This window comes from Grus americana, chromosome 7 (assembly GCF_028858705.1).
Source record: "Grus americana isolate bGruAme1 chromosome 7, bGruAme1.mat, whole genome shotgun sequence".
Classification (NCBI taxonomy): Eukaryota; Metazoa; Chordata; class Aves; order Gruiformes; family Gruidae; genus Grus; species Grus americana.
The window spans coordinates 6,791,813-6,807,765 of record NC_072858.1 but is presented as its reverse complement, the minus strand read 5'-3'; the positions used below and the strand labels follow the sequence as shown (position 1 = coordinate 6,807,765).

The window sequence follows — 15,953 nt, the reverse complement described above, 5'->3', positions numbered from 1 at the left end:
GCCAGTGACGTGGAGCTGGTCTGCCTGACGTAGGGCTTTCCTGAGTCCTGCCAGCTCTTGTGTCTCTTTAAAAACTTCCCTTAGATTTAAAAAAAAAAAAAAAGAAAAAGGTGTTGTTAGCTCAGCATCTGTCATGTTCTTTATACTTATTTTAGGAAACACTGTGAATACAACAGATGCAAGGTGTTTACTTACCTCTGGCAGAAGCAAAGACAATGGCACATGTTTAAAAGTGATGGATAGCTTTTGGGTTGTCTGATCATTCCTGGGGCACCCACCAGAGCCTCACAGGGGTGATGCTGACCTTCATGCCTCAGTGATGGTCTGTTTGATCACCGCAGGACTGGGCTATCTGGGCCTTCCTGGGAACCTACTGAGGTGATGGGGTTTTGACAGTTATTCAGCAGAACAGTGCAGCAGGAGGTGTAGATTCCCTTGATTATTACGATTTCTCTTCTGTGGGAAAGCATGCCTGGAACTAGCATGTTTGTCCAGCCTGTGAAGCTATCTGAGCATTAACCTTGAGGGTTTCTGATGATGAATAGGCTGGATTCAACAAATACATCTATAAAATCCTAACATCTGATTTTTCTGTACTTTTGAAATGTATGTTGTGATAAGGCCCATATCAGATTCAGTCGATATATTTTTTCCTTTTCTAGAGAAAATCTTTAATGAAGAGTTAGTGCTTTCTTCTTAGCAGCTAACTGAACTGTCACAACTAAGCTACAAATGCTTTTCTAGGTCAATTTAGCCTATGCCTATGAAACAAAGGACGCACTGTGTTTAGTTCTGACTATAATGAATGGAGGTGACCTGAAGTTTCATATCTACAACATGGGAAACCCAGGCTTTGAGGAGGAAAGAGCTTTGTTTTATGCAGCAGAGATTCTTTGTGGCTTAGAAGACCTACATAGAGAAAATACTGTGTACAGGTAAGCACTCTCTAGAGTCTTAGGACATCTTTTTTGGGTAGAAAAGAATTGCCTGCATCATCCCTACTCATTGTGGTGCTGTACAGCTTAGATGTCTCTGTGCTTTGGCTGAAATTTTGCAGAACCCTGTACAAATACAGTATGATTCAGTGATCATGGAAGGAAGCAGTTGCTTCACTAAATACATCCTGTCTAAATTATACAGAACTAACACAAAGCTCCCCAAACCCTACCTCAGCGTGCACTGGGTGACATAGAAAATTATAAAAGTTCCTTTAAAGGGATTTCATTAAGGAATCTAGTTTCTAGTTGGCATGAAATGGAGCTCGTTCCATTCAAGCCTCGATTTTAATTAGTTAGATTATATTGCACTAGGGGCTGTGGCACATCAGCTGTGGAAAAACCATCTCTCCTATCCCAGAAGGACCACAGTTAGCGCAGGAGGGTGTCTGAGACCCAGGGAATGGATTTACGCTCTAGGTCTTGAACTAGTTTGATTAGCTAGATTGGATCGTGATGGTGGCCGTAGCGTGCCAGCCGTGCGACGGAGGCACATTCACAGCCGTGCGACGGAGGCGTCCTGCTGGCAGCATCCCCCCGCCGTGGGTGCAGCCAGCGGGCAGGGCGCTGCCCGGAGCGGTGATGGGCAGCCAGCTTCGAGAAGGACAAATTTCAAGTTCTCAGCTTCCAGTCTGGCTTTCAGCTCTATAGAAGCACTTTTCCAGGGCATCATAGCGTTTACTTGCTGGATAAGCAGGGTGATTGCAGACAGAGTTCTTGTGACTCCAGGAGGATTTTTTTTTTTTTTTTAATCAACAACCAGTGTGGTTGTAAACAATATTTAATGTTTGTCTTCATCATCCCAGCTTGTGAAATCATTATTGCTGGCATTCACAGCAGAAGAGGTCCTGTAAATTGATGAAAGAACTTCCAAGGATGATGATTAATAGACAATAATATGTTATTTTTAAAAACCAAGCCACACTTTAAATCATTTGATGTGCCCATGTATAATAAGCATTATGCATATACTTGTATACATAGAAATTATGATATTGTTCCTTGGAGGAGATCTCTAGCAAACCACCACTTGTTTGCCTCACGGTGACTCAGATCTTGCTAGCTGGCATAAGGAGGGCAGACAGATAACATGCTGCTTTACTTGGCGCTGGCCCAAGAAGGAGATTTTTTTTTTTTTTCCCCAAGGAAGAAAATAGAATTAAATGTTTAATGTCAATTGAAAAATCAAATGATGAGTGACGTATCTGTCTTCCCTTTTCTTTAAAAACCATCCTAGCACATTCAAAAAAGTTTTAGGAGGTATTACAGTGTTTCTTTAAAAAGTATTAGATCACAAGCATACTTTATCGATGAAAATGACTGGTACATTCATAACAAGGCTGGTAAAATGCCATACTAATGCCACTTTCTAATAAAACAAATTAGATCTGGCCACCTAAACCAGTACATGGCTCTGAGAGAAATGACATCCTACTTCCTTAGGCAGTTGTTTTCATGTTACTCTTAAAAGAGCTGCTAGTTTACACCTCAGATGGCACATTCACTTTGGTGATGAATGATATTATATCCCTATAGGTGACATTTTCTAGCAGTATTTTAGGAGCATCTGCAGAGACCCCTAATTTGTAATACCACAGTGTGTTTTGGGACCCGTGAGAAGTGCTGTATAGGTCAATAAAATATCGCAGCTAAATGCTACCGCTTTCTCAAGGTGAATAACTCATTGCAAAACGCTTATTCCTCAGACTTAATTTCATTTTCTATGAACAAAACGCTGCTGAGTAAATCACAGCATTGGAAAATACAACCCCATCTCACGGGCCGGTGACGCACGCTGTGGACGTGACCTGAGAGAACAACCAGGCTCAGAGTCAGATTTATCTAATTCAGAATTCCCTTGCTAAACATGGTGCTTATGTTACCTCTCTCAACTGCATCATGTTAATAAAGGTCAACAGGTTGATTGTTCATGGAAAGCAAATATAAAAAGCTGCTGGTTCTCCTCTAATTATTTATATATATTAAAATATATAAATATTTATATGTATATATCATATGTAATATATTAAAATTATATATATATATAAAAATAAATACATAAATATATGATAGCCGTGCCGGGAAGCTCCAGTCAGCATCAGGATCACATTGTCCTAGGCATTACACAAACACACAGTAAAGCATTGTCCACCGTGATTAATTGAGTTGTTCATGCTGTCCTGCTCAGCCAACCAATGTACCATTGCCTTTCTAGCATGGGCACAGTGCCAGCAGTTTATGTTTCAGTATATTTAGGCAAGGCTAGTTTTACATATGGGAAGCTGTACCATTGGGAAGTATCAGTACGTGCAACTCTGTCCACCGGGGAGTTTTATTTCTCCTCGACATTTCAGTACAAAAGTCACATTCCTCCTTGGCACTTGGAAGTGTTGGCCATGCAAAGGAAACCAGCCTTGATCCTGAGGAACCAGAAATCTGAAAACAGAAATGACAACTGATGTCTAGGGGGGCGGAAAGACTGCCCTAATTGCCCTAAATCACAGAGGACTGTAAGGACTGAGCTGCTCTTCTGAGTCCTCTCTCATTTTATCATTCAAAGACAACATTTCCAAACTTGCATACAGGATTCTCGTCATTTGGCCACGGTTACAGCTTTAAGTGGGACCAGCAACTGCTGGAGCAGAAGATGAAGTAACTAATGAAGTCTGAGTTCTTCAAGGAAATAGTTCTTAAGGGATTTGGAATAAATTTTTAAAAATAAATAGGAAATGCCCTCAACTGTGTTGCTCCAGCATTGGAAACCTTCTGCTGATAGGCAGGGAAAGCCCACAGTGGTATGTTAAACAAAATCACAGCTTCTCCTCAGCATTTGGCTGCCCTTCACATATTCCAGTATTGTTTATTTGAAAAGTAGGCTTGGTACCACTGGGCACCCAGTGAAGTTTATCTTGTGAGGTCAAGAAGGTCTAAAGCAAGCAAGAGGAGGAGATTGTTCACAGCGATCTATGTTCTTGCTTGAAATAGTAAATAAAACCGAGACAAGTTTTGAAATTTTAATCTCAGCATTGTCAAAACTATAAAATACCCCTCTCCATTCACAGGAAAATTCATGACACTGAAGCGGTACAGCTTGAAACTCAGGGCGGGCTCCTGCACAGACGGTGCAATGCGCTGATCTCCTGGTGCGAGGGTTTCTCTTGTACACCCCCCTCTCTTTGCTCTTTGAAAAGAAATGAGTCTTGCTGGGAAGCTAACAGAATCAAGCTGGTTCGCAAATGCAAGGAGGCCTTAAGAAAAGCCGAGGCCAAGCACTTCTTGGATTTGCACCAGGCTAAATGCTGTGTTTCAGTAGGAGTTGATCAGATAAAAGTCAGGGCACAATGTTGTGAATTGGAGCTGTACGTGTTTCCCTGCCTCACCCGGCCGCGCTGGTGCCTCACTCAGGCTCCTGAGCCAGCACAGCCTGCTCCCATCGCACGGTCTTTCTGGGACGCTCCCTGCCCAGCACGTCCCCGTCTTCCCCCCGACACCCCAGGTCCCATCTCCCAGGCGGGCTTCATTCCTGCTCTGCTCTAGCAGCAGGCTGTGCCTCCTCCCTTCTTAGCGGCACGGGGAGGACGGGAAGCAGCGTGCCTGGCTCCCGCCTCGACAGCAGCCCTCCACATCCAGGAACGGCAGCGGTGGCTGCAAAGGTGTGCTCAGCTCCGCGGGGTTTGGAGAACAGCCTTGGTCGAGCGAGGGGACTTGAGCGTGGCTGGTCTGGGCAGCATCTAGAAGCAGCGACTGGTGGAGAGGGTTTGGTGCAGACAAACCTTTCAGAAGAATGACCTGCCAAGGCTCTGCTAAATATATGAAAACTAGGATTATTTTTTTTCAGGAGTTTATAACTTGGCCAGATTTGGGAAATTTTTTTTCACAGGAGCAGTAAAAGGCACATCTTTGACATCAGAGTGACCACCTTGCCAATTTTCATGGCGTTGCTCCAAACCACATAGGCACTAGAGTTTCACAAATGTTTGTAAGAAGAATTTTAATCTGGGCACAGCATTCCCTCCTCTGCCCCTCATTTTCCAAACCCGCTGAAATTATTACACATGCGTACAAGTGCATGTACACACATTCACATATTTGGTCTGAGATGCTAGGTATAGAAAATTTGAGCTTAACAGATTGCTATTTCCATTTTCATATGCTAATAAAATATTTTAAAGTTTAAAATATTTTTTTTAAACAAAAGATTTTGTAACAGAAAATGTTAAAGAGATTTAACAACACACAGGACTATAAGGCTTGGTTTACGGGACTTACAGGACTAAATGGATGAGTCCATTATAGAGTGGATTAGGAACCGAAAGCTTGGTTTAGTGAAAAAATGTAACTCCAGTTTAGAAAAAGACATATGGTTTCAGTCTATCTGTGAAGTGAGTTGTAGAAAGTTGTATTGGTTTCATGAGTTCCTTGCTGTTTGAGTTGACGCTCAATTGGTTTATTACGAGTAATAAATGCACTCACACACTGTCGTATGGTTATGTTATCAAAACCAGCTTTACACAAATAACGGCTATCTTTCATTTTCAGAGATTTGAAGCCAGAAAATATCCTGCTAGATGATTATGGTAAGTCTCAGAGGTTTACAGAGATGCTTCCACAGTAAAGTAGATTAAGTTCATTTTAGGATATATATTGCACAAAGACAAATAATAATCTGAAGTGACTAAGAGGCTCAGCATACACTAATACTCCTGTCTTGGGGTGGGTGAAGTGCTGGAGCTCACCGCCCAGGTGGAACAAAGCAGCCGTGCTGCTCAGCAGAGTCTGTTCTCGTGACCGCGGCTTTGCTGGGGGTGTCCGCCTTTTTTCCATTGTTATTCCCTCCTTCTTGTTGCAAGGCTGACACAACACAAAGGAAGTTGTGATTTCTAAATCTGTGCTCCCCGCTCCATTTTCAAAAGTACTTTCATCCTTTGCTGAGCCAACTCATTTTGTGCAAACCCAGGTACCCGTGTGTTGCTGAAGGCAGCGATAATCAAATCTCACGCTGGCTTACAGACCAGATGTAGCCCCTTCAGCCATCAGAGTTACAGAGTTATGTCAGCCCATCCATCCCCTGTCATCAGTTCAAGATACTTCCCTGCAGCATGCTCTGCATTGCCTTTTTTCGGTTGGTTTTAAAATATCTAACACAATCCACTCTGTAGCCTCACTGCTAAAATTAATTTCACTGCATTGTCATGCCCTTAGTAATTCCTCTTTTCCTTATCAATGAAATTGCTCCAATTCAGCAATTCAGAACACTCTTTTCTTAAAATATCTGAACAGTAAATTGCGAGAGTATTGCAGTGATGACAACAGTTGTGATTTTGGACTAATTTGGGTCATATCGTTATATCTGCTTTGTGTTGTTTTGTTTCTTTTTCCACCCAGGCCATATTAGAATATCTGACTTGGGTCTAGCTGTTAAAATCCCTGAGGGTGAATCAATCCGTGGAAGAGTAGGAACAGTAGGGTATATGGGTAAGTCTTCAGTACCTCATCTTTTTCGATATTTTGCTGGGATTACTTGAGTTTTGGAGATCCTTCTGCTACGTAGGCTTAAGAAAAAGAATAAAAAAAGATTCACATTCAGCTGGGTCCAGTTCTCTGCAGCAACCCACCAAGAGGTCATGCTAGTGAAAATCAGAAGTGGGCGAAAGAATGGACCACAGCAGCTCTTAATGAGACTGGTCTATAATCTTCAGTCAGCAAAGAAAATTAAAAGGGGATAAAACAACTTGGATGCTAGTGATTTTGGCACAGATTTATTTTAGAAGGGTTATGTGCATACGAGAAAGGTTTCTTTCTAGTTGCTACTAGTATAATACTTAAGACGTATTTGTATGTTTATGATAAAATGGGTAAGTCCACACCTATGGTCATCCTGAGTCTTCCCTTTATGTGCATGGGAGGCTGCACAACAGAAGCATAGAGATTTGTACATTGGTAGAAACACAGCCCCTGAATTAACTAGATCTGTTTTCTAAATTCAGTGTAATTATTTTCATTCATTCTCTGGGTGGGCATATTTCTTGGAATAAAAATTGCTTATTTGACTAAATAGAAACTAGTTGATATGAGCCACTGTTACACCATATGGAGACTTTAATGAAAGCAAGCAAATCAGTTGTCATTTCTAAATTTTGTTATCTCACAGTAAGTTAGTGTGCACACTAAGACTCTGCTTGTGAGCATCTGCGGGTGCGTGCTTGTACCCTTGTACGGAAGTGAGGATGCCTGCAAGACAGTGACTATGTGCCCAAAGCACACTGGATGCTTGCAACACAGAATAAATGGATTTGATTTTTAAAGGGGGGGAAAAGAAAAGTTATAAATTGACTGAAAAGACAGAATTTGCTGTTGAAGAAGTGTCACTGTTGTTTACAGGATGTGTGTTTCTGTGTCCCTAAATGGCAAAATCTGGAAGGACTCTTAAAATTGGGCCTCTGCTTAATACTTAGCTTCAACTTCTTTTTGTTTTTTCAATTGGTCTGACTTGGTAGAGAAGTCAGAAGACATGGCATGTAACATGTAGAGAAAAAAACATGACATAGCATGCTGCATTTTCTGTCATGTCACCAACAGAAATCAGGAGGTATTTTTATATTTTACCCACCATTCTCTGTGCGTGAGTATTCAGTCATCAAAATGGAACTTGTAAAATTTAAGTCTTTTGCCTATGTAAACATCAGGCATTTCCACAAGACACGTCTTTCTCCTCCACAGCTCCAGAAGTGTTGAACAACCAGAGATACACACTCAGCCCTGACTACTGGGGGCTAGGCTGTCTCATTTATGAAATGATTGCTGGGCAATCACCATTTCGTGGAAGGAAAGAGAAGGTGAAGAGGGAAGAAGTGGACAGAAGAGTGCTGGAAACAGAAGAGGTGTACTCCCATAAGTTTTCTGAGGAGGCCAAGTCCATCTGTAAAATGGTAAGGAGCCTGAAGGCCCAGTGTGGCAGCTTCATTAGCAAGCTGTGTCTGACATGGTCTGAGCAGTAACACAGTACCATAGAGGGGCTGCAGAGACAAGGATTAACCAAGCTCATCTGTTGATGAGATGACTGCATTCTCTATTCATTCAAATTGTGTTTATTTGGGCTTGCTTCTCCATGAGATTCATCACGGTCATCTTGAGTTCTCTCCAAAGTTTTATGGCCAAGGGAGCGGTATCTATTCTCGTGAGGCTTTAAATGTTGGTTTGCAGTCAAGAATGCATTTCTGTCTTCTATAGTCTTGTAGAAAAAATAAAAAGGACTTGATGATGCAAGACTCTGATTGTCTCCTGCAAGGAACTGAAAGCCCCATGCTTCCATTGTCTTCGGTGAGAGCTGGGGGTAACCAGGACAAAGATTATGCAATGAAATTATTGTGACACTCAAATGTTGTCCCACCCCATCTCACTAATTTTGTTAGCAGCTTTTCCCCCAGGGTGCCAGGGTATCCAGCTTTTTTTAATACTGTTGAGCTGTCCTTTAAAATGTTTTCTCACTCTTTCAGCTGGGAATCATTTTTGTAGCACAATAGCCATTTCTGACAATGGAAATCCTCAAACCCTCTGAGAAATCTCAAAGCTGTGTCTGAATTCATCAATGTCTTGTCGACATCCATCTTTAGAAGGCTGAATTCTAATTTGGAAAGGGATGTGTCCTTTTTCTTGGTGCTGTTTGCTAGAGTGAAGTCTCCTTTGGAGACAATGACATATCTGCGTATACTAGTAGGGAGAGAATGAAGGGAAAGAAAGGTCAACAAATAGGTAGTGAGAGTTTCACCGATATCTTGTGCAACAGGCAAGAAAACAGCAGATCAACAACATTCTGGTTGGCTGGCTTCATGAAGAGACACTGAAGTCTCCTTGCAAAATAATAGTGGTAGTATTGCCAAGTATCATGCCTGGAAGTCATTAACTCACAGTGCACCAACTCATTGCTGAATCCCCAGGGTAGCAATTAACTGACATCACTCTTCATAGATACTCTAGGCCATTCACTGCCCTTAATCTGCGATTCAGAGCCCCCAGTGAAGTCAGCGTGGGAGGATCTAGAACAGCCACAGGCTCTTAAAGACCATTTCATGTGCTCAAACAGCCTGCCATCTCTTCTCTAGTAGCATCTCAACACCCACCAGGTGAGGAGCAGCATCTGCTGGAGTGGCAGAGGGTTTGTGTGCGTCCTGTTGTTAGCATGAAAAGAAAATATCATGAGGCAAAAATTACATTCTTGTTGCTTGTTCTGTAGTTAGTTGCAGACATGAGGCATAATGGAATGAAAGTATACCTTGCAAGTAACCAAGCCCGTGAGAACTTAAAGCTGAGAAGAATTAAATACAGTGCTGGAGATGACCTACCACTCCCAGGGGAGTAGACGGTGAAAGTCATTACACTGTAGTGGTCATTTTCATCTTCAAGCCTTAGAGCCTATGGTGTCAGGGAGTCGGGGACTTCAGGAAGTCACCTATTTCAGTCCCTTGCCTCAGGGAAGCATGAACTATATGTAAATCATTCCTGACAACTTGATCATTACTGCTTCACTGTCCAATCACGTGGCATTTAGGTGGTTTGTGCAAACTCTTAATGGATCCAAAGATAACCCTGTCCTTTTTGAGCATTAATGCATTCAAATTACTGTGCCTTAAGGCTGGAAGAGCCTTACTTCTGATACTGAGTATGATGGCATTCGTGGTTTTCCATCCAAAAGTCATTTATTTTATCAAGCGATATTTTTAAAAATCCATGATTCAAATATATTTTCTCAAATTCTTTTTGCTCTTTATATTGAAAACCAGGACTTTGTTGCTTTGTATCTGCATCTTAACAAGGAAACAAAAAAGTTATTAAGTACCCATCATACCTACAGAATGAAGCATAAAGTTGCAGTACATAAATCTAATTTGAGCTTTCACAAAGATCCAACGCAAAAGGCTTTCCTGTAGTGGACTCTTCAGGGCAGGAGTGAGAAACAACATGTTTTACACCATGTTGCCTAAGCTTCTCTTCAAAGCTTACTCCATGAGCTAACAGCGTCTCCATCAGGAAATATATTGTCTTTATTCATTTACTCATATGAAAACCCTTTAATGTCACCCCATGTCAACCTTCCCCTCCTGGATGTTTATGCCCTTTGCATTTTTGCAGACACATATCATAGCTCCCATTAATCATCATCCGCCCCATATTTCCATGTTTCATTTTGTAAATCGCTTCCCATAAATCAGACCTCATTTTGGACTGAGACAGAGATGAATAATAAATAATTAGGAACAGGGGCAGCTGGCTTTCTGGGAAGCTCCCCAACCCATAGTTCCCATATAACATAACTGCTTCATGGTGTGTTTTTTTCTGTGAAAAAATCCAGTCTTTCTAGGAAATGCTCCCTGTTTGTTGTTGTTATGACTTGTATTTCATTGATGTACATGCGTTTTCCCTGACAAGTGCAGTCTTGCATCCAAAGATGTGACTTGAAGTGCATTCAAGTCAACAGTATTGGATGGGACCATATTGCTGTGCTCTTCTGTCACGCTGGCAGTGTCCTGTTTGTCTACATTTCTCGCAAAAGGGATCTCTGATTGGAGGGTGCAAAGAAGACGGAGCCAAACTCTTGGTTTGGTGCCCAGTGACAGGACAGGAGGTGATAGGGACAAACTGAAACACAGGAGGGTCCCTCTGAAACGTTAGGAAACTCTTTTCTGTGGTGAGGGTAGTCAAATACTGGAACAGGTTGCCCAGAGAGGTTGTGGAGTCTCCACACTTGGAGATACCCAACCCCAACTGGGCACAGCCTTGAACAACCTGCTCTAGGTGACTCTGCTTTGAGCAGAGGGATTGGACTAGACAATCTCCAGAGGTGCCTTCCAGTCTCAGCTGTTCTGTGATTCTGATCTTCATTCCCTTCCTGAAGTGCCTCCCCAACCAAATAAAAGATGATGGATTCTTTTTTTCCCCTAAAAGAAACTCTGTTATCATACTGCTACTACTCCTGCCTGCTTTCATCCCTCCTCTCTCCTTTCACCCCTGGAAACTAACTTGTTCACACATTATGACACCTTAAAGTTTATCAGCACTGCCTGAGAATAACTGATCTTTCATCTGTCATAAGAGGGACCTCACACACATCAAGGTGCTCTTCAAATGATTATCACTGCCATTGATAATAATAGTAATAATAATAATAACAACAACAATAATCTTCTGTAGTAAGCCTTTGCAATAATTGTCACTCAGATTGGGCTGTGATTTCATAAGCAGTGCAATATAAAGCCATATATGTCATTCTGGCATCTTCAGTTCCCACCCACACCACTGTCGTGTCTCATTTAGTAATTGAGAGGTGACCATTGTATTACTTTTCTGTTCTCTAAAAATTGTTCAAAATAGTATGTTTACTTCTGTCTCAGGGTTGAAATTTATCTAGGTGATCCCACAAATTACTTGATCAGCTGGGTCAGTGGAAGTGGTTTTACCATTTCCCTTTTCTCTATTCATGAGCAGCAATTTTTTGCTCTAACCCTACAAAAAGTTTCCCTTACCTCCATAATTTTAGGACAAATATCTTAGGACTTGGAGTTATTTATTACATGGTATGATCTGGATATGAACTGACTGATCACATGAATATAAATAAAGCAGTGCTTTGGGGACTGTTGGCTTTTTTTAGCAATCCTCACAACAGTTTTTTCTTTTTGTAAAGGAAGCAAAACAAAGTTGTGGAAAAAGTCTCAGACATTGCAGAGTTTCTATCCCCAGTGGGGATCAAATGAGTGGCATGAAAGTATCAGAGAGTTCTTTATATCAAGAAAAAGATTTTAATGTAACTTCACCACTGCTCTTCAAGACTCTTCTTTGAAAGTCCTATTCTAGTCACGCTTTGCCCATAACTCTGTATACTAAATCCTGCCCTCATTTACAGACATCCAGGGTCATCTGGAGCCTTTGTTACCAGAACGTAAAGCTCTGCTGCTTGGTATCAACTTCATGCATGGTTGGATGGCCTAAGCCATCTTCAGATCTGAAGGTCTGTGAATTCTCCATAGGCTTCAGCTGTAGAATTGCACTTAAATTATGTTTGACTGGGTCATTGCACTGCTGTCCCAGGAGGGCTTGTCATCAGCCTGATGTAGTTGGTTTTATTCTGCTCTCTATTCATATTAAATACATAATTTGAAACTAAATTAAACAAAAGTGTAGACATGACTCAAACTGTACAGTTATGTCCGCTTTCTTTCCCTGATCAGATTCCCAAATGGAATGCATATTTCAGGCTATTACATGGATTTATTTCAGGCTATTACACAGGTTTACTATTGCAGAAAGCTGCTGGGCCTGCAGGAAATGGTACAAGAGTCATTATTGCTTGGAGAAAGGAAAGACTTCCTCTTCTGGAAAATATTCTAGTCCATGCTATCTCTTGATATGCACAACAGAAGCCAGGAGAAGTGTCTGCTTTCACCTGTTGCCATTTCTGGAGCTAGCTGCAGCTACAGCTTACCAAATTCCATTAATTTCTTTTTTTTTTTCTCCATTGGGACCCTCCTGGTACTCTTCTCAAGAGGCAGGCAGCTGCTCCACTACAGCAGGGCTTTGCAGGAGAATCCTTTCTGTGGTCTTTCAGTCCCAGTCTATTCCCCGTGGCCTGTTCCCTTTTGTGTCTTTCAGCCTGCAGTGGCCAGCCACCCATGACCAACTGCATTCATGCTCCAGAGGCTTCCTTCTTGCGTCTGAGGCTACTGAATACTCCCTTGTTTATCATGGAGGAGCCCAGGAATCCCCAGGCAGTCGTCCTCTATCCTCAACTACCCCATCCTCTGACCATACACTCCAAACAACTTCTAATATTTACAGCCTGGCAAGGGTAAATTCCCAGATTAGCTTGGTCTTCCCACTTAGTCCAGAGGCAGGAGAAATACTGGCACAGGCAGGAAAGTAACCCTCTTTCTTCCCTTCACATCTGACTTGTAGAGCAGAAACTACAGAGGTCTCCTTTGCCAACTACAGGCAAGTCCCAATCTACCCCTTCCTACTACAACTTGCTCCTCAGCAGCACTGTTCCTAAGAGCTTCAAGGTATCATTTTCAAAAGTATATCAGAGCCATGGGTAGTAATAGTGGTCCTTCTGCCTTCAGATTCTTCTTTCTACCTGTCAGAAAAGACCTCTCAACATGAGAATAGAAGATCAAAAGAACTTTTGTCTTCACTGCCCAGCTAGAGTAGAGCAAACCAGATCTTGACTAGAAATTCCAAAGCAATCTTCTCCACGTAGGTTAAATCCATATGCCTGTTGGGATTTAAAAACAAGCAAACAACCACCCTCAAAAAAACCCCAACCAACCACCACCAACAAAAAACCCCCAAAAAACCAAAACCCCAACCAGCCTACAATAAAAAACCTTGCCTCAAGACCATGAGAGCTGAAAGTCTCATGAAAGGATTTGAAAGCAAAACATCCCTTCTTCTTGTGCCCAGGGAAAGCAAGCTCCAGAGAAGAGCCCTGAGAAAGATCTTTTTTTATGAGCTGGATCAGTATGGTGCTGTATCACATGAATCTATGTGCTCAGAGGATGGCAAGGCACAGAGATATTTCTTCAAGTATTTCTCCATCTCTGTGAACCAGCCAGTCATGATGACCAGCCAGACCAGATGCCACCACCTAGACAGCAGCAGAGGCAGAGGAATCTGTGAGAAAGTGACATAGCTATCCGGAAGCTGGAAGTTGCTGTTGTGGCCAGAACCACTAGCTTTTCCCCCATCCCTCTATCCATAGTCTCCTCTGGCTATTGCTGCTGCTACTGCTGAGGCAGAAAGAGCTAAGCAGGAGACTCTTATGTCCCACAAACCCCTTCACCATCTCTTCTGGCTGCTTGGCCTCTGCCATTGTAGCTTGCTCAGGACTGGCTGGACGATGGTATCTGCATACGTGGGGCACACAGATTGCCGAAGCCATTTGCCGTCTCAGGCTGGAAATGAGGCCCCTAGCAAAAAAATGCAGAACTGAGGAGGCTGTGGAAGTCAGATATGAAAACCACTGATGCCCAGGGGTAGCAGAGCATTCAGAGAAGCCAAAAGAGCTGTGACCCTGCAAATCTGTGATAACAACAAGAAAACCCAGTTCTAGCCAGACACCAGAGGAAAGATTACCAACCTCCCATTAGCAAAACCCAGTTCTTTCAACGTTCCTCTTCATTGAGATGATGTAGCTGAGACAGCAACACAACCAGAGGGTACTGGGGCATACCCTGAGCTGGAAAGCCTACAAGCATCATCTCCAGACAACCTTGCCTTAGCGAGGAAGCTGCCTGGCTCCCCATTCCCAACGTCCTGCAAAGCTGCACCTGGTTGTCCACCTGATCTCCTGAAACACTTCTCTTCCTCTCTGACCCTCCCAAAAGCTATTTGCCTCCTGCCCTCCTAAGTGAGCCCCAGCCAGGCACTTCAAGGTACAGGTCAGTTTGCTGACTGCCCTGGCTGTCAGGGACAGCTAGTGAGATCCCCAGGGGCTTACCCAGGGGTGCTTCCCAGGGTGCAGTGCCTTCATGGCCTCAGATGCCCAGAGAACCCAAACCACCTCCCTGTCCTGCATGGACGCTGAGCCCCCCGTGGGCAGGCAGTCCCGGGGGTTTTACTAATCATTTCAGCACGACTGGTCTGCACAGCCCACCTGGGGAGGGGGCAAGGGGAGATCGCCGCTTTGCAGCGGGAGAGAAGGTGAGGGGTGAAGTTTTCCCTCCCCCGGGTACCCAGGCACCGGTCCCCTCGGGCCCCAGGGCACAGCTCCAAGGCCGCTCACTCCTCGGTATCCCTCCCCGAGGGGCGCGGAACGCCTCACCGCCCCCGGCCGGGCCCCGCCACCGCCCCCGGCCTCGCCGCCCCCCGGCCCGCACCGCGCTGCCCGGCCGCGCTGCCCTTTCCTCTGCTGCCCCCCGGCGGCCCGCGGCGCGCCCGGCAACCGCGCTCCCCTCCGCTGGGGCCGCGCCGGGCTTCGCCCTCCTGCCCCGCTGCCTTGCCCAGCCGGCGGTGGGGCCCGCGGCCGCCGCGCAGCCTTGGTGTCAATGCAGGCTGGCTCGGCCCCTTCCTTCAGCAGGCGTTTAGAAATCGGGGTACCAAAAGTGCTGAGCGGTGGGGTGTCTGCCTGGCTGCGTGCCCGGCTCCAGGAGGCATCCCCTGCCTGTGGAAAAGGGTGTTCTTTCCTCCATGATACTGCACTCTTAGTATGCAGTCTTTTCCTCTGGAGTGGAGGCTCCAGCAAAGCTTATCTTGACTGTTTTCAATGCATGTTTGCTTTTCTGTTGTACTAAGGCACGTCAGGTGTCTCTTTAATAGGCAGCTGGGATCCCTGGGCAGATTATGGTGAATTCAGCGATACATTTTCTCTCCTCTATCTGAGAGCATCATGCAGACTTCCTCAAAGATAAAGAGAAGGAAAAAAGGAAACAAATTTGTGAACCTTCACTTTTCAGCAGATTGTCTGAAGTCAGTGGTACATTTAGAAAGGTCCCTGTCCCAAATGATTGCCTTTTTACACCAGTCATTTGCATGCTGAGATCTGCCTCTCTTCAGCCAAGGCATTTTGGTGAAGATTTGGCTACGTGCTCTGTCTCCTCATCCACCAACTAGTCTGTGCCAGAATTGTTCTTCCATTGAACTGTTCTCTTGCAGATCAGTTAGGCCATCCATACAGGATCTTCCAGGACCTACAACCCCTGGTTTTGTGCTCATGGACCTGCTTATCTAATAGACCAAGGATGCTGAGTTCACTTAGTGTCCATTGCTCCATCGCAGGGACCCAGGAAACAGGCAGGACTTGCTGTAGCAGGTAGAGGTGGTGCATTGCCCTTCTCTGAAAACAAACAAGGCTGAGCTGAGGATGGTTACCGATACTGGCTCCATGAATAAAACTCCCCTTGAATTCAGCAGAGACCAGCCCATGAGCAGAAAGGTTATGATGTGTCATGTGATGTACTGGAATATACT

General features: G+C 44.0%; 1 protein-coding gene across 6 annotated transcripts in view; it reads left to right on the top strand.

Moving 5' to 3' along the window:
• GRK5 (G protein-coupled receptor kinase 5) overlaps positions 1 to 15,953 on the top strand; it is a 170,922-nt gene that overhangs the window by 142,347 nt on the left and 12,622 nt on the right. For all 6 annotated transcript variants that reach the window (XM_054831415.1, XM_054831416.1, XM_054831417.1 and 3 more), the window contains 4 exons: positions 745 to 935; positions 5,535 to 5,572; positions 6,381 to 6,470; positions 7,716 to 7,924. In XM_054831415.1, coding sequence (XP_054687390.1) covers positions 745 to 935; positions 5,535 to 5,572; positions 6,381 to 6,470; positions 7,716 to 7,924 — 528 coding nt within the window. The remainder of the gene's footprint in view (positions 1 to 744; positions 936 to 5,534; positions 5,573 to 6,380; positions 6,471 to 7,715; positions 7,925 to 15,953) is intronic.